The following is a 19,586-nucleotide window of genomic DNA, read 5'->3' on the forward strand; positions in this document are numbered from 1 at the left end:
CCTTGTAGAGCAGTAAAGAATAATTGCTGTGTGTCCGTCTTCATGCAAATTATGGCAGTTATCTGCTGTCTGCTGATGAACAAGAGTTACAATCATTGAGGAGATTCAAAGATTATCTGAAAGAATCTAAGTCTTCTGTGGTGAAGTAAAAGAAGATTCAAAAAGAAATGCAGTTTCTGTTTTCTTCTTTTTGCTTTCTTTTACATCAGTTGAAGAACAGGAATATTTCTTTGTGATGTAGGGGCAGCACCATAATATTGTATTCTCCTGTAGTGAAATTGATAAGTACTTACATCATTATACATGGCTGCTATTTCATTAGGCGAATGTCAGTGTCGGGTAAGATCATGGTTTTATCAATATAATGAAAATACCAGTCAAGTAAGGAAAAAGTCACAATTTTCCAGCTCTAAAAATTGATTTTTATTGCTCTTCTTGTAATCCTTTCTTTGGATTAACTATTTATTATTGATGTGGTCTTTCTTTTAATCTTAATAGCTGCTGACATTGTAATTAATTAAAAAATACAACATTTTTGCCCAAATGGCACTATATTGAAATTAAAAATGAACATCACATATTAGTTAAACAACCCTGGCAAATGCCTTGAGTGCTAAGATGATTGCCTAAGCTTTTTGACAATTCCCTTTCATCTTGCTGTATGCTGCTTGACCTTTTGAGATGTTTGGTGTTATTAATAGGTTTGAGCTATTATATCAGAAAGAACAGGGTGCAAGAATATTATAAAGTTTATCTTTCTAATGACAGTGCTACTACACTCAAGGTATGCCACTTAGGCAGTCACCACGTAACTTCTGTTAAGGAACCGATGGTGTTTTCCGGACTTTGATTCCCAACATATGCCTGGGGCGCGGAGTGCTGCACGCCAGCCACTGCCCGCACTGCGGAAGGGAATGTGCAGAGGAGACGCGGTCCTGTCTTTGAAAGCCCTCTATAAAGCCTCTGGTGGAGAGGTTTCCATTGCTTGCAGAGGATCCACACAGGCCACTTCTTGGTGTAGGTGTGCAAGATGATCTTTTTAACGAAAATTTGTAATGGAAAGAGTAATGAGGATAGGAATGACGTAAATCTTACAGGCCATGCTGCAACCCGTGTCTGCTTCTGCATAAGCCAAAGCCTAACATTTCAGTGTCTAGATCTTCAGTGTCCGAACACAGCTGTGGTTGTAGAAGACGGATTTCACTGTCACCACTCCTGGCCTTTCCAACAAAATTCACTGTAGAAGTTGTTATTACCTCTAGCATTGTAGATCTATGGAAACAAAAGTGCGCATGTCCTTTCTATCCGTCGTTCTGCTGTTTTCATACCAGCCCTTAGCTCCCACCAGTGGGATGGCCAGGTCACTCTCTGCTTTTATTTTACTCCTTTTGAGATATTCCTCTGTGGAGTAAGAAGCTCACCAAGCAAATGCAGGCTGTCGTGTGCCCACGCGGGCCCCTCTGCACCCCCCACTCCCCGCTGCCTCTGGGCGCCTGGCTGTGCCAGCTTGTGCCAGGCTGCCCAGCAGTCCCGGAGCCTGAAGGCCTCACCCTATTAGGCAAAGACATCAGTCGGTGTTGATTTTACTGAGCTTGGAGCAAAACAACTTCTGGTCCAGAGCTGTGCTTAGTTTTACAGTAACAAGATGAGTGGTTTATCTTGAGAAATGATTGCTGCACCCCGACTAGGCTGTCATCTGTTCTCTTTGTGGCTGTTCATGATTTTCTTTTACTTATGAAAGGACACTGTATGTCGGAAGCCATATTTTATTGTAAAAGCAGTTTTCATCTTTAATTCTTCGGTGTGAATAATGTAACAAAATCGAGAGATTGTGGAAATGTAATTTCTTACCCCAGAAGTTGTATGAGAAAAATGGATATTCTCATACTTGCTTAAAAACATTTCTTTGTTACGAAAATGTGCTCACTGAATGAAATATGGTTTGGCACTTGGGTTGTTTCTTCCAAGCGCTGTGACGTGTCCCTCCTTCTCTGCCCTTCATCCTGCGTGGCAGAGCTGCCAGTTTTTGTTTTGTTATGTTATTGTGGTGCTAAAAAAAAAAACAACAAAAACCCTCAAGTCCCTCTTTTCAGCAGTGTCAAGTCAGGATGAATTGGCCAGGAAAGCATGTTTATAGACTGTGTGAAGAACTTTGTCTTTGTGTGGGAACGTTGGTGACACTGGTATGGCTTGCCTGAATGAACTGCGATGACGCGGCTAATAAGGTGTCCTGCTGAGTGCTGCCGCAGCCTTTCTCAGACCTCCCACTTAATGCCATTCAGCTCCAGCTCAGTGTAGCTAATTTTTCCCATTCCCTCAATTCTTTAGGCCCCCCTTACAAACAGAAAAGTCAACTTTCACACCGAGGGGAAGATAAGTGCTTTAGGAAATAATCGTGTAAACAGAATGTTACCTTCTGACCTGATGCTGATACCTTGATCTGGGACAAAACCCAGCTGGCTATTGCATTAGACATGGCTATTAAAGGAATAATGCTGCTGATCCTCCTTACAAAGTGCCCTGAGAAATGGTTTAGCCAAATCACAGTGCCTCTTGTCACACTGAATCATGTTTAGCTGCTCTCTTCCATGACCAAACTGCTGATATTTAGATGCTCCCTTGTCTTCTTTCTAGTGGCAGTATGAGTGGGGGATAAGAACAAGTGAAAGTCGGTGCTATTTCTGCTAGCCCTTTTATTTTCTTGATGAATTTCAGTGCTTTGAAGCATACATACCATATTTTAAAGAGTACGTTTTGTGAAATGTCCACAGTTGTAAAGGCTGAGTACTTTGAAGTGGGAAAAGGAAACGACAAAAGGATTTCAGTGATTCCAGTAACATGGAATTGTTCGTTTTAAGATCACACTAACCTATTCCCTTTGATTCTCAATAACTGAGACTAAAATGAATAACTAGATCAGACCTCCAGGAGTATCGGGGAGAAGAAGAACCTCTGTCTTTTAGTCACTTGAGTCTTGACAGGAAATTGGCATCTGGATCTCCTAAAAGGCTTTGAAAAAACTTAACCTTCACAATCCTTGTAGAAGATACTACCACTCAGACTTAGAGGTCCACCATTTCATAGAAGTTATTTGACTATCCTGGATTCCAGGAGCAAATGTTCAGCACTTGCTTTTACTGTGATGTTTTTTAAATTTCTCCTTAAGTTTGCCAATCACATGGGTCCATGATCTGAGCTGGGTAATTCGGTCATTGCAGGCAGGCCAGTTTGAAGCCTGTTCAGCTTCATACTTAAAGGATTTCAGTATTTCCTTGTAATTCTCCTGATGCATCCAGAATAACAGAGAGGTTTTGTCAGAGGCCTTTGGGAAAATGCATTAGAGGGCTGCCGTGCTTAAAATTGCTGAATTGTAGCAGATAGTTTCCTGGAAGTCCATTTGACAAGAGAACAGGTGCATTTCCAGTGTAGACCAAGTAACTTCTTTTGTGCCTTTGTAATACAGTTGCTGATAGTGTGAGACAACCATTCATTATTAGACCAAAATAAGAATTAAGTATATTTATTTTGCAGCAAACAAATCACAATAGTAATTTAATGTCAGTTTGCACCCTTACCCTCGATTTAGCACTTAAAGATATTGTGAACCATGGATCTGACACATTAAAGCATGTAAGTATGTGACTTCAATGGTAGACCTTACTTGAAAGTTACTGTTCTTTGGATGATATGTCCTTCTACTGTTGTGTCATCTGTAAAAAGCTACAGCCTGTAATCTCTTAATGGCCCTGTATGGTCACAACCAGCAGCACAATTCGCTCGGGGCACTGACGGTTTCCTTTGCTTTTTGGTACAGACTTCTGGAAGTGAAGTGCTTGTGCTTTCTCGCAAATCATGGCATTTTTACCCAAGAGCTAGCTGTTTTGTGACAGAAGTTTTAGAAGAGTTGTACAGAGATGTGTAGATCTTTAAAGTCTGGTGAAGCCCTCCAGGAAAATCTGATAGCAAGTACAGGTTAAAAGAGGTAGCATTGGTCCTGCCATTAAAAACATTAAATGAATGCTGGTGAGATTGGTTGGCTTTTTATACAGTTCAGATTTATTGCTCCGCAAACTGATTCGTGGACTCACTTTAAACAGTATTATTTGATTCATGGTTAAAGCAAGGATATTGTTACAGCAACCAACAGCACAGTAAAGTAGCATGGATTTTGAAGCCTTCCTTCTTCATTTGCAAACACTACTTCTTGTTAAAAGAGTAAAAATGGTCTTTTGAGCTCTCATTTACTTGCACACTTAACCAATTATGTATCTGTGGGTTAGAATGCAGACGTGAGGAATGGAGCATTTTGTTGTTGTTGTCCCAGCCCAACACCTTTGTTGTGCAGACTTGGTCTGGTGAGGCTCTCAGTGTTTCACAGTACAGTGTACAGTTTCTATCCAAGTCTCCCTCATGCCGGATATTATTCCTGCAGTGTTGCAGAGGAAGGAAATTTTGCTGAACTTTTCTTTCTTGCTGTCTCCACTGCTAACTTTGAGTCTGATTCTAAAAGCATAAATGAGAAGATTAGTTCTTGTGCCATCGATTCAGTGGAATTACAGGCACCAGAAATATTTCGGGGTGAACTATCAGAGTACCACAACAATGAAATAAGTCTAAATTTGGGAACTCTTAAACTAATAGTAAGTCCCAGTGCTAGGATAGCATGTTACAAACGTATCTATTTAGCTGAGTCATTAAAGGCATAAAAGAAATTTTTTTTTGGTGAGGTATCCCAGATCATTTAATAAGTACAGATACATGTATATGCCTTGAGCCACTGATGTTAATTTTGTTGAAAGCCTAAGTTTCGTGACTTGTGAGAAGGAAATATGTCAGAAGCCACTCAAAGCGTCATTCTTGAGAAGTAGCACTTGGACTATTTTACTTTAATCTGTCGTGAGCCACTTTTTCTAAAATACCTGACAAGAGAAACTACAAGGGAATCAACTGGTTAAAATTATCCACTTTAAAGCTGGTACTGATTTATATGCAAACAATGTTTAAATCAAGTAATGTGCAAGACTATGACAGAGTTCTAATTAATTGATCAGAAACAGACTAATCAGCTGTTGTGTTCATCAGTAACTGAGTCTTCTGAGTCTTTTCAAGTTAATTTGGTTAGGAGGTATTTTAACTGGCTATTTTTGGAACAGATTGTTTATTTGGAAAGTGCATCTTCTGCATAATAGAATCACAGACATCATCCTTACAATATCACTTTGTTTTAAGAGGACTTCTCCAGACCTTGGGTCGTTCCTGCAGTGTCTTTTTTTTTTTTTTTTTGGTCAGCAATACATGGCAATGGGCAAAGCCAAAACTAAGTACTGGACCAGGAATGCTGGCAAAGCAAGTCAGTTTTTCTTACGTGTAAGTTGTATATCCAATCTAGCAATGATAGTGTTAGAAAACTGTGGTAATGTAAGCAGTTTAAATTTTAAGGGCACTAATCAAAATAATATCATGTACAAGTCAAGAGTGACAGGTTTTTCTTGGTGCTGGGTGGGGGCTGACAGTAGGCAGTATTTACTAGCAGTACCTGCAATAATTTGTCAGCTGAATGGAGGATTCGGAGATTTTATACCAGAGAAGTCTATGCAAGAGCTTTTGCTTCAGATGACCACTACCTTAGTTCCAATGCACATCAATTTTTCAGCAAGATTATTCCTTACATTAGAGATTATTGTGGACTAAAAATGTGATATTTTTTATAAGACAAAAAGTAGTATCTCATTGTAAACCTAATGTTGTATCTTTCTTTATAGCTGTAAAATATCTGAATGAAAGTGATGCATTAAAACATTTTAAGCCTTTAAAAACAAAGGTCTCCTTGCCGGGCCAAGTTGTTCCAGAAGGCGTCTTTACTCTGCATTACTTTACCCTCATTCACCTTTCTGTATGGGCTCCTTCCTCTTGCTCAGCTGAGACTTCTGTCACCATAGTACTTACCTATTTATATATATCTAGGATATACACAATCTGTTGCATACATTTATTCTCTTTATCTTATATATTGTGCATCAAGCATAGCATTCAGGTTTTTTGTGGGTTTTGACTGTGTATTTTATTTGTAGCTGTAACATTTACATTTCATTTATTTTATACATTCCTCAGTTGACAGACCATTAATTACATTAATTCCCATTTTGAAATTAACTGTGAGTCCATGGATTTCAGGATTTCAGTATCTCTGGAACCACATAAAATTGCACAGTGTTAGGAGTACCCAGCAATTGTCGTTAGTAATAGATGAACAACACAGTGATGACTTCTAATAACACAAGATGAACAGTAATGCCTTACCTCCTTACTGTGTACTGAGCAAAGGTTTCAGAAAAGAGTTAATCTCTCTTCTGCATCTGGAAAGATCACCTTCTAGGTGTTAGCTATAATCGCAGTAAAAATCTGCTTTCGGCATAAAGAAGAGCTGTATTTCAGAGAGCTCTGACTGAGCCATGAAAACCTTGTCATTCAGTCCATATCAGCTGTGATAAATAATGGTTAGCACTAATATGTCACTTTTCATACAGTCCACAGATACTAACCAGTACTGGTAAACATTGTGATCACAGTTTTACAGATGTGTAAACACAACACAGAATAGAGTGTAGGTGTATTCTGAACTTGCCACTAATTTGGGGTTCCTAAATCTTAGTTTCCACACCCAACGCACATATTCTTAACTTTGGATGCCCTCTGATGCCCAAGTGCTGGTTTTGTGTTGTTTGTACTAACTACTGCAAACTTGCTTTCCTCCAGATTGCTCTTTTAGCTGGGCAGGGGAAATCAAATGCATTATTTTACTGGGGTTGAAGACAGAATTTGCCTGAGCAAGGATAACCAGTCCAAAAACATGGTTAACATATTGGGAAGATTGTTCCAGTATAAACTGATAGTTCTGATAATCCCAATAATAATTTCTGCGATAGTGCATAGAAGATGTGTGTATTTGTGCATGTTCACATATGTACAACTTAATGACAGTTTTGTTTTTTTCCAGAATTATAGATCAGCGGTTTGAGAAAGTTTCTTATTTCGTCTTTGGAGATTTCAACTTTAGACTGGATGCCAAAGCAGTAGTAGAGGTAGGACTTTGATCTTACATCTGTTGCAGACCCAACCAGTTTTTATTTCTCAGACATTTTTTTCCTGTGGAGAAACTAAGAGTGACTTAATGAGCTAATCTTAAAGTTGAAATTGATGTTGGCTAAGAATATTTTCAGCCAGATCATCTGACAGGTAAATAAAAATTACTGTGCTGAGAATCTGCTGGAGAAATTAAGAAAAACACAATTGACAGGCAGTGTTTTTTCTAAGTAGTGGTGTGTAAAGTGATTATTACATGCAGAGGGAGCTATAAACGTGAATGGGCTGGGGAGTAATACTATCTGTTCGTGATTCTGTGTAAAGGAAGGGGAAAACATGAGTACCAACCTAAGCTGAGACTTCAGATCTTGACACAGAAGAGTACCTTCCTTTGGGAGGTATGTTTGAGCTTCAGCAACAGATACTGCATTTCTGTAGTATGTTTGTGACTTCTATCACTTGCTGCATCTCACAGTGAATTTCATAGTTTTTTACTATAATTGGCAGGGAAAAATAAGAGAAATTTCCTAAATTTCTGTGATAGCATTCTACTTGAAAAACACAAGAAGACATTTGTGTTAACCTTCGTGACAGTAACACCTGAGTTGGAAGGGCGACTGGAAAAATTGTATAAAGCCAAAGAAAATAGAGTAAGCCTTTCTCATCATGAGTTGAGATTACTTTGACTTCACTGCCAGAGCACTGCTCCAGCTAGCATGGGGTCAGAAATAATATCCAGGTTGAACACCATTTAATCTCATGGTTTTCCCACTTTTAATTTTCGGAGATGCTGTAGTGTCTTTTTTGCGTCCTTGGATTTAGGCATGTATCTTCTAAACCAGAAGCTTTTATTTTGTAAATCAAGCAGCAGTAGGTAAGTAAGTAGCCTGTGTGTCAAAGGCTGGATACTTCTTGTACAGGTGCAGTGCACTTCTATATGTGATGGATGATTAGCCCTTCATCTGTTGAAAAATATGAGCTTGACATTATAGCACAGTGTATGTCGCTAATAACTTCCTTCTCAGAATCCTTTATACATTGTAGTCATTTAACCAACAAACGTAAAGTATAATTGAACTGGATTTCCAGTCAGTGATTCAGACTGTTCAGCTTCAGATGGTGAGCATGCAGTAAGAACTAAATCCTGTTCTCTCACACTGCTGTTACTATAGTTATCATCCATGTTTATAGGCAGCTGGTTTTTGAAATGTCTCTTGATTCAGTAATAGTGCAGTAATGTTACTGAGAATGTGTCTGTCTCAGAGAACACCTCCATTGATCATGGTCCAGCAGAATTCTTGAACACCCTGTATTGACAAAGAGCACTACAAGGTTTTCCTAACTTACTGCCTTGCGGTTTGCAGGATTGAAGCTGCAGAGAATACTTTCTTTATTACTGATAGGTTAAGACTGCTACATTTGTACTTGTGAGTTCCAAAGTAATCTGCTCCCAACAAATAGCACCAGTAACTACCAGTGTTGCATATTGAGTAAATTGTACAACTGGTGCTAAGAGTACAGGTTTAGAACCCTGACACAGCACTTTTCATCTGATGAACACTGTGCCAATGTCAATTGAAATAGACAAGCATACAAGCTTATATAAAAGATGTAATTTGAAAGTGAATCAAACTTACCCATCCTTCCTAGATAAAGTTCGTGCATGTGTGTGTTTATAAACTCTTAGAATAACACATTTTCTACTGCTTTATTTGATAAATAGCATACATGAAATTAAACAGAACTTGACCCAGATCACAGTGTGCTGAACCCCTGGACACTGTAAGATGCTGCAAGCAATAAATGTGTTATGGAATTGTAGACTTACACAAAACACTAAGAATGAAATATCTTTTTAAAGGATTTCTTCCTTAAGCCACTGCAAGGGAGTGGCTATAGAGTCCTGGCGTAGTGTGCCAGATCAGATGCTAAAAGTGTTACACTTATTAATTCACAATTAATAGACGATAAATTATTCATATATAATTTCATAATTTTTTTAATAGGAACCTTAATCTAAAGTTATATTGATTTCCTTGCCAGGAAAGTCTGCTTTAATGTTGTTGGGGTAATCCAAGAAAGATCGATAAGGCAGGTAAAGGCTTTTGGCAATTCTGAGATGCATGTATGCATTAGCAAGTATGTTGTCCAGAGGGATAAACTGGCAAGAGGGAAGTAGGACATCAGTAGCATAAAGGGCATGGCAAATACAATTGTTTTACAGTTGATTTGTATTACAGCTTAAGCATAATTTGTAGCTTGGTGTAATGGTGTTCAGAGAAACACCTCCAGCTCAGCCTATTAAGGCATTTCATTCTGAAGCAAGTCAGTGATAGGGTTCCATTTTAATCACGTTTTCTAGGGACAGTGTAGGATTAAAAATAAAGGCAGTGTGAAAGGACCCAGAATCACAAAAGATTTTTTTATCCAGAGGTCTCAGGACTTGTGTGCTGTGAGTGTCTGCCAGGCATTGGTGGTGCTGGAGTTTCTCCACCAGGTCTTGGTGAGTGATGTGCCGTGTTGGCTTTTGGCCACAACGTGGGAAACTGGTAGAAGGTGTCCTTCCATTTGATGACATCAGAATTATGAGGAATCAGCTGAATCCATTGAATCTGATGGGATTCATCCCATACTGAAGAATTTGACAGATGATATAGTTGAACCTTTCTCAACAGTTTACCAGAGGTCTTGGAAATTTGGCATGTAAGTTTAACTGAGCTGTAAGTTTAACTTCAGTACCTGGAAAATTATGAAGTTTTTCCTGTGAAAAGTGTGTGAAAGACACATAGAGCATAGCACAAGCATCAGGCCCACCCAGCATGTGTTTGTAAAAAGGAAGTCAACTTCCTGAACAGGGGCAGCAGAAAGGGAGGTATTCATCTGTTCTCCCTCATATCTGGTGATGAGACACTTGGGAATGGCTCAAGGTTGCACACTGGACATTGGGAAAAATTACTTTGAAGGGTGGTCAGGCACTGGAATAAGCTTTCTAGCAAGATGGTTCAGGCCCCATTCCTGTCATTGTTCAGGAGGCATTTGGACAGTGTCCTTAATGATACCTTTTAACATTGGGTAAGCCCCAGAGTAGTCTCCACAGTTGGACTTTGATGCTGGGGGGGAGTTCCCTTCCTATTGAAGCTATTCTATTCTGCTCTACTAAATAGGAGTTTTCCGTTCCACGCTACTAGAGTCTCCTAGGGCACACTTGGTGCCATCTACTCCTCAGGCAGGCTAAAGCCTGTAGCTGCTGCTTCCATGACAATAAACATATGAGAGCATAAATGCTACAAAATTTTAGTTACAGTAGCTGTAGTAACGTGAAAAGCCTTAGTAGTTTTTCTCATAGCTAAATCCTTGTCAAATCACTGCTCTTGCTCAGTGCATTATGAAGAATAAAGATCACCTCATTACTGCATTACCCAATACACCTAATCAGTGGCTCAATCTGCTGGTTTCCTCGTGTTGCTCTCTGCTTTGTTGCAGTTCAGACATGCAGGAGTGGGTTCCCTCTCGCTGCCCGTCTCTCTGCTCCGGAGTGCAGCAGAGTGCAGGGACCAGAGGGATGTGGGCTGTGGCCCTGATGGAGCTCACCCAGCCTCTGCCCAGGATGTGTGTGAGGAGCTATAGGCCTGCACACGGTCAGACTTTCCTGGCTTCTGCCATCATGTGTTTTCAGTTACTTGGAGGATCTCCTACCAGTTGTTAGCGGGTTGGTGCAGACAGGAGCTAAAAACAGGGAGTGCTCTGATCTGTCTGTGTCTTCAGCTATGAGGACTTGTTAGGTCCTGGTAGGATATCCATTCCATATTGCATCAAGCTGGTCTGTAGCAACCAAACGGTCATGCCGAGGCACCGTGAGTGCTTCTTCATTGCAGAAGTGCTGAACCTGTTCCTGGGTGCTCTGCTGGTGTCACCCGGCAGCCTGATGCTCACACATCCTCATGTTTCTGCCTGGCTGAGCTGAGAGACCCATCCCTCCACCTCAGGGAAGACAAAGTTGATAAACGCTACTGGCTCATTACTGTAAAACATCCAGAAAATCTTATGGCCCCTTGGGAAGCACCACTTTTTTGAAGAGCCTTTGCAGATCCATTCACTTTTGCAGTGCTGTCATATGACATGCTGGCATTGCGTTCTGATAGTGTCAGACATCTTCAGTTCATCATTCTTCATGCTTAAATTTTTTCCAACAGTAAGACCAATAAGTAGGAAATTCCTTCAGCAATGCTATACATACAAAAGAAAGGTTTGAATTTCCTTGGGTTTTGATCATTTTAAGGTGTGCTTTAAGAACTTAATTTTTTTTTCTGATTCTTTTTCTGATTTTTTTAATAAATTTTTATAATCCTACACTTGCAAAATTGATCACGTTTTAGTATTGTGCTGATGTTTAAATTCAAATATACCCCTATTTAATTTTTTTGTAAATGCTTGACTTTTTGGATGAGATAGAGCATTCTATTTTGGATGAGATAGAGCCTGCTGCTTACAGGTGTTCAGCACTTCTCTTATCAGTTGTGTTTACAACATGTACAACATTACTATAAATGTTTATTTACAAATTCTAATATTGACCTATCTGCAGTGTCTCTAATAGAGGTATTGTCACAGCATTTCATATAGGCATTAATTCATTATGTGTCTATACGTAGATGATGGTTCCCCTGTAATTGTTCTGGAAATGGTGCTCTCTGTAATACGGGTAGGTCACAGTAAGCTTCATGATTATCAGAAACGCATTGCAAATTATAGTATTGTGTGTGACAAAGGTAGTTTTTCTGTTGTTGGAAAATTGTCTTTTTAATTAAAAGATTTGATGAAATCTGTAGCAGCAGAAGGTGCGCTGGAGGCTGAAGTTGAATAATAGTCTAGAAATGTAGAAGTCATTGTAAGTTAGTGTTCTGGCTCTTCAAAGAGTAATACAGTAACTGTTTGAAGATTCTGAAATTAATCAAGATTGTTTGGCTATCAAATTAATAAAATTAGGATACCACAATCTCAAAAGCGTAGGAAGGATAAGAAGGGGATTTAAAGTTTGTGGACAGAGAACTCAGGGATTTTATTACAGAGAACTGAAGAGAATAGATTCCATTTGTTTGATAGGAGAAATAAAAAGAAATTAAGTTAGTATGAGAGAATGAAATGTCTCAGTAAGTCAGTAAGTTAATTCTCTTCCATCACTGAGGCCAAGCAGCTGCTGTGAGCACTGCAGGCAGCAGTGCTTCCCTGTGCAATGGCTGCCAGGCCACTCAAATCTCTGCTTTTAGCATTTTCATATACATACATATTTTTTGAATTGAAAGAACTGATGAGCATCTAGTACTTTCTGTCAGCTCTAGAAACACTTACTGGTCTTAATGTGAGAGCAGAATTAGTCCACGCATCTCTCCTTGTCTCTTAATTCACATGGATCTATAGAAGTGCAAGTGGGAAGGTCGTGACCTCAGTGGTAAATCTGTAGGGCTGCCTTACACACTGGCAGCCCATGCAGGCTGTCATTTTCTGTCTTTAACATGCAGAGGTGCCCTTCTCCCTTTGTGTGTTAGAGCAGATGTTTATAAAGGAGGGAGCTCCATTCTTACTAGCCTGGCCACTTTGCTGGAACTTTGTGGCTTATGCAGAACGTCAGGGAAAGGAGTTGTCTCCTTTTGGGACATCAGTCAAGAGCATCACAGCGCACAGCCTTGGTCAGGGCTGTTGGTAGAGACAGTAATTCCTTCTGCTCCGTATTATATGGTGAGAGGCTGCTTACCAGCGTTGCTTCATTTAAATCACCCTTCAAATGACAGATGGGTCTCCCCATAGCAAAAGTATTTTTGCTGTTAGCTGGCTGTGGGAACAGTCCATATTAATCTTTCAGAATTTCCATTTAAAACAAACAATAACAACAACAAAAAACATTTATTCTCTGAAATTCTGGCCTATTCGTCTTTCTAATCCCATTTGTCTGTTTTAGGACAGTAAATCAGGGTTAGTAAACTGGTCTTGTTTTGGTGGCTTGGAAATAAAAAGCTGTTTCTGGCTGAAACTGCTGATTCAAAAGTCTCTTGAAGTTCCTTGTACTTTACTTTGCAGAAAAGAATAATCGTGTGCTCCCCAGTTCCAAGAGTTACGGTTGGGAATGTAAAGCTCAGTACGCAAACGTAGATCTTTAATCATAAAATTCATTGGCTCACAGTAACCATAAGCTTCACTCACATCCGGACTGTGACATAAGAAGGGATGAAGATCTTCAGCAAATTAATGAAAGCTTGACGAAATATGACTAACCAAGACTATCCAAACTTCATTATGTCCTATTGAATCTTCAGAAAGCTAGGAAAGGCTTCTAATAGGGTGCTACAAATCATTATTCTTATGAAAGGAATTGTTTCTTGTATTCTGTAATCAGTGTACTTTGCTCCACAGTGGCTATCAGTTTAAACTGTGATGGGATTCCCTTCTTCCTTTAGTGAAGTGATTCTGAACCTCCCTTGCAAAAAGAAAAATGGCATTGGTTTAACTTGTATTTCATGAAATAAATTATTCTTAGTAGCTTACAAAATTCAGAACATGCTTTTATTCCAGTTAGAAATCCTCCTAATATGCTGAATTCTTTTTATCTCCTTGGATAGGTTATTGTAAATTACTTTGTCTCATAAAGATTTTAACTTTCATTACAAGCTGAACTGATTCTAGAACATGGGGAAACAAAATTGTGTAGAAAGAAAATGTAATAAAGATTTATTAAATTAAAATGCATAAAACTCAGGGTCTAATAAGGACAGTTTTATTAATGAATGTAAATTGCAGCAACCCATCTGAGGCACCTGCTAAATGTTCATTATAAATTACTCTCATAGACATTGTGATGAGTTTCATATTGTAGCCAGACTTATAAAAGCATGCAGATTGCTTCCCCAAGGGACTGTATATTTACTTAACAGTGTAGTTAATTGCAATTACTTATTTTCCAGCGATCGCAAATGGCTTCTGCATTAAAGATGTATGTGGCTATTAGGAATTATTCAATTACCTCTCTTTTTCTCAGTAATCTAAGTCAAACCTGAGCTCAGATTCCCAGAGGTAGGTCAGTAGTGTATTAACTCAGTATGTTCCTTAGCTTTCTGCTGGGGCCGTAACGTTGTCGTCGTAAGTCCTCTCAGCAGAGCTAGCTTGAGAAATACTGATTACCCGTCTCTTCAGCTGATTTTTTGACATCTCCAGTTCCATACTGATGCTGCCACACTTATTGGCAAGATTCATAGGAGGTTAATTAAATCCATCTTCAAAACAACGAGGGGCCAATGAGCCATATCCTCATTGCAATAGTAAATTAAATGATGCAATTGTTTCTACTTCCATCATGGATAAGGGGAGTGATGAGTGAATGAATTGTTCTCTGGCTGCCTCCTCTGGGGCCCTAGAGGGTCTAGTAGCATGTGGTCGTAAACCTGCTTTTAATTTGTGGCTACAGGAAAAGATGACACTGTTATCAGCAGACAGAGGTCTTGCGCAGCATCACAATGTGAAAGATGGCAGTGTTTAAAAACTAAAAGGAACTCTATTCCCAGCAGGGCTTAGCAGCTCCTCCTGTTTCACATGCAAATTAATACAAACATGGTTACAGAGCAGAACAGAAAAGATGATACGTTGATCAAATTTGGCACTGCTTGGGCCATAATTAAAATGTACACAAATTAAATACAATTATCTTGTGCTTTCTAATAGGGCTGAGCGTCATTAAACTAATTAATAATGCAGTCTATGAGCTCGGCTGCACTGCTGCGATTGTTCAGAGTGTATGTTTGATGCCTTGCGTGGCAGCAACTGGCAGCTGGGAGACTCAGCTGGCACCGGCTGACAGCAAGTGACAGCAGTACCAGCAGCGCCCGTCTCCACGCAGCGCGGGACGGAGCTGGCTGCTGCCACACCTGCCATTCATCACCTAGCTGACAGCGATGGTGATGGATGGCGTTTTGGGTGCCTGAAACCCTTTTATTTTTCACTGGTTGCTGGTTACTGCCTGGAATGTACCTGCCAACCCATGGGGCCAATTTTGGAAAGTGGGAGTTTCTGAGGACAAACTCTTGTTTCTGAATGGCTTGAGTTCATAGATTTGTCCTATATACAAGTGAGAGGAAACCATGGAGGAGAAAAAGGAAATTCCTGAAGGACGTGAAACTGTGGCATAGCAGATACCTGTTAGCACAAGGAGTGACACTCCTGGCGTGGCAGCCGAGCTCATCCATAGGGAAACCTGGCGACGTTACTCAGACTGGCTCCTTCACGAGGCTGAAGCTTTATGCAAATTCACGTAGAAAAACTCTCCTAACAAAATGCAAGAGCCCAGGTATCCACTGCAAGTTTCCAAGGTTTTACAATACTCATCTGTCTAATGTGGATGCTGTTTTATTTCTTCTTGATAACTTGCTAATTAAGAAATGGGTCCTGAGATTTGTTTTCCAAAGAGTTTAGCAGCGCCCAGCGTATTGCGTCTGTACACGTGAAGCAACTGGATCAGAATACAGGAAGCACTGACTGCATGCGTACCTTTAAGTGTGTTGGCACTCAGTTGTTCTTTTCGGACAGGACAAGAGGCTTATCGTGTTGCAGGGGCTGAACCTACAAATACATACAGCTAATCATTAAAAATTTCCTGACTTGAAAATTGTTTCTATAAAAGCAGCTGCAATTTAAGTAATTAAATGGAGTAATAAATACTTAACTAAAGCCACCTATTATTTTTTTTCCTCCTTAGATTCAGTGTAAAAACTCATCAACTCAATTGAGGCTAAACATTGTCTGGGCAGAGACCATATTTTTCTCATATTCATCAGAAGAAACTTTGTGTACCTGGGAGAAATACATTTGTTCTAAACTTTAGTTTAGTACTGGTTGTTACTCAAATACAAAGTCCTAATGTCTGTGGACAAATCAGCACTGAAAGACACCCATTCATAGTTTTGTTTTTTTTTAAAAAAAAGCTTGCACTCTACTTAGTTGTAGCATTACATAAGAAAGAACACGTACACATATTTTTGTTGTCATTGAGGAAACCAGGAGGGAGACTTCTCAAAACTACAGCCTGTAATATAGTGATATTTTACTTAAGTATCAAGAATGAAATTGAGATGAAAGAACGGGGTATCCGTCTGAAAATTGAGGAACAGAATCACCTCTGCCTCTGTAGTGTACATGGGAACTTCTATTGGAATAAGAAGTTTTATTTTTGAGTTTGAATCTGAAATACAGTAGGAGCTGATGAACAGAATACACAAAATTGTACAAAAGTATGTGCAATTTTGTTAAAACATTTTAAATTTGTTTAGCAGACTTATAACTGATAACAGTCGTTTTCAAAAGTGGAAGAAAAGTACACTGATTCCTCAAGATTGATGTTCTGTGGTAGATAAGAAAAAGGCTTTTGTTTCGATTTGGACACAGATTTAGTGCTGGGGATGGAGAAGAGCCACCATTGCTATAATAGGAGCAAAAGCCTTTACAGTGACACCTTCTCACCATTAAATAGGGATAAATGTAGCGACTGTGGAGAATGCACAAACTGCAGTGCTCCAAATGCTAAACGCTTTTTTTGTGCTTGGAGTCTGTAACAGGTGGGCAGCAAACTGCTCTGTGCTGAGCCTGATGCTGGTGCGTTGAATCAGATGGCACAAAGCTCTGAGGGAGCCTTCTGCTGTGGGACTCCACAGCCCATGCCCAGTCCCCTCTACCTGGGGCCTCTTTTAACAGAACATTTTAACAGACCTTTTAAACTTTTTAACAGCAGTTGAAAAAAAGTGTATTTATAATGTGGCATGCTGGTAAGAGCAAGCTCTGAGTTTGGCCTCCATTTGTAGCATTTCCTTTTGGGCTTGCTCAAACATCTGCACATCATAAAGGGGATGGAGTGACCCAGAGATGATGTTGTTCAGGCAAGTAATAGGTTGGCCCCAACTAATAGCAGTTGCATCTCTCCAACAAGGAGCAAAGTTTGATCTGGAGAGCACAGCAAGGTTAGCAGGGACTGTGGATTGTGCCTGTGGAGTCCCACTGAGAGATGGCTGCTTTGGAGGTGGGTGCTCTTTGTAAGTCTTTTCTGACTCCATAAACATGCCCTGTGTCATCAGTTGGTTCAGGTAACCAGTGTGCAGTAAATTGCTTTCTTTTAAACTTCATCTTTGAGGCTTAGGAGATTAGATCAACTGCAGTTTTAAATGTCCCTCTCACTCAAAGGCCATTTGCTTTGGCTACCTGCAAAGGAGGCGGCGGGGCGGAGGTGATACTGGGGCCATCCCTGCTTCCCATGTGTCCTGCCTGAAGACTGGAGGACTGAAAGTATATCTTGTGAGCTGCAGCTCTGACGTAGCATTACCTCCATCTTGTTTGCAGTACCGCAGAGGTTCTGCGCACCCTGCACTGAGTAAAACTCTGTTACATTTGCAGTCTAACCATGGAAATCGAGTCAGTTCCTTCCTCCACTGAGCCCCACAGACAAGCTTTCTAGGTGGAGGGGAGGGCGGGGTGGATGCGGTTACAAGTTATGGGCAGTGACATTAACTCTTGTGAAAATTTTAACATCTAATCTCTACGTTATTTAAAATCTAATATTTTTTTGCATTACTGCTTACATAAGAGCTCTGTTAGGATAGTATATAGAGCAACGAAAGGCTTTCACAAAGCTCAGTAACATCATAATTTAATATGCAGAGCCCTTAAGGAGTTAAAATGAATTTTATGAAAAGAGATTATAGGATCTTTATCACATGTTGTTTATCTGATCAACAGTTAACAATTTAAGACAGCATTATTCTAGTAAAAAGAAGATTTGTTTCAGATACTGACATAAACATCCCCTCATAATAGTGGCTTTTCATTTACTGCATTGCAAAGTACCATAAGCTTAAAGGCACAACAGCTTCTTTGTGTGTCTCAATAATGCCTGTCCAGAGTGATGTCAGTCAATTTTTGACCTATACAGTCTGATGTTATTCTCAGCGCTCATATAATAGATTTTTTTTCTTTAAATGAGTAAAGAGTATGCCAATGAAATCCTCAGGAGCTATCATGTTCCTTTACGGTGTCTTCCTCTGGAAGAACAAGGTAGATTACCTGCACAGACATTTCGGGAAGGACATTAGGATATTTCCTCTGGGTTCTACTAGCTCTTGCTGTTTCTTTCCTTTTTGGCATATCATTGGGTAGTTAGAGGATCACTTCTCTGTTGCTGACTTTCCAAATGCTTTTGTAATTTCCTGTTCCAGTGGAATAAATAAATATGAACACTTATACCAAAACTTTCAACAGAAGTTGAAAAAAAGTGCATTCATGAAGTGGCGTCCTGGTAAGAGCAAGTTCTGAGTTTAGCCTCCATTATAGCACTGTGGAGTCCCATGGAGTAGCACTCAGAAAGCAGATGAAGGGATCGTCCACCTGTTTGTGCTTCTTGGAAATTACTCCTCCAACGTAGAAAGGGCCTGGCTGACCAGGAAGCACCCAGGGCCACAAGTGCAGACACAGCACGGCTCCCTGTGGGTGCGGAGTGGTGGCAGAGTGGAGCAGGCTGGAGCTGGGCAGTGGCACACAGTAGTGTGCCCAGCCTCTCTGCAGGAAAAGTGAGGAATGCCCGGAGAAGCCATCTCAGCCCTGGAAGTGCTGAAGGCCAGGTTGGCTGGGGCCCTGGGCAGTCTGATCTGATAATAGGGGAGGTTGGAACAAGATGTTCATTAAGATTCCATCCAAGCCGAACCTTTCTCTGATCCCATGAGATCTGTATAATGGAGGAAAAGCTTCTTCCTGAGTCTCTTCTAAAAACTTCTTCCTGAGTCTTTTCAGCATCTGCTATGCCGACATCAGTCATGCACAAACCAAATCCTGTCCATGCAGTGAAGTTTAGGGATGCTAAGCTGTGGCCATTGGAAGGTTTTCGTTATCTGCCATTGAGGCCAGTGATGCTCAACACGTGTACTATGGCATAATATCAGCACGTAGTCCTTAGGTAAGTAGAAGTTTTTAGTTTACTGCCCAAATTCACTGAAAAGATTTCTCTTACAGAAAAGTCTGGTGTAGGTTTTGGTACCATTGGTAATAGTTACATTAAACTCCCGTCTTCCAGCAAGGTTTGGAGTGTCATTTATGCTGCCTTGCTTTCATAGAGACAGTAAAGAAATGTATATGTTGGATCAATCTTGTGGAAATCACTTGTATTTCTATATTGAAATTTCTGGATTACTTTCATTTGTCGAATTCTAATATGCCTCTGGAAATTTAAACAGTTTACGTTTTTATGCATTTTCAGCTGAACAGAGTGTAGCTCTAGTACCACCATTGCAGAAGTACAAACTGGGTAGATTCAGACTTTCATGTGAACCGTTTATGCCTCCTTACTGTTCTGTGTGTTCTGAGTGCTGTAGTCCTGGTGGCACTGCCTTGAGCTGCCGTTAGGGGCACATCTCCTGATGCAGCTTCCACTGCTGTTCTGTGTCCTTCAGTGTGAGCCATGCATGTACCACAGAAGATAGCAT

The 19,586-nt window shown here is 40.1% G+C and overlaps 1 protein-coding gene across 12 annotated transcripts in view; it reads left to right on the plus strand.

Moving 5' to 3' along the window:
- Nucleotides 1-19,586, plus strand: part of INPP5A (inositol polyphosphate-5-phosphatase A) — a 209,278-nt gene that overhangs the window by 135,719 nt on the left and 53,973 nt on the right. For all 12 annotated transcript variants that reach the window (XM_031597285.2, XM_090145708.1, XM_031597287.2 and 9 more), the window contains one exon: nt 6,998-7,082. In XM_031597285.2, coding sequence (XP_031453145.1) covers nt 6,998-7,082 — 85 coding nt within the window. The remainder of the gene's footprint in view (nt 1-6,997; nt 7,083-19,586) is intronic.

Source organism: Phasianus colchicus, chromosome 8 (assembly GCF_987193195.1).
Source record: "Phasianus colchicus chromosome 8, bPhaCol1.hap1.1, whole genome shotgun sequence".
NCBI classification, from domain to species: domain Eukaryota; kingdom Metazoa; phylum Chordata; class Aves; order Galliformes; family Phasianidae; genus Phasianus; species Phasianus colchicus.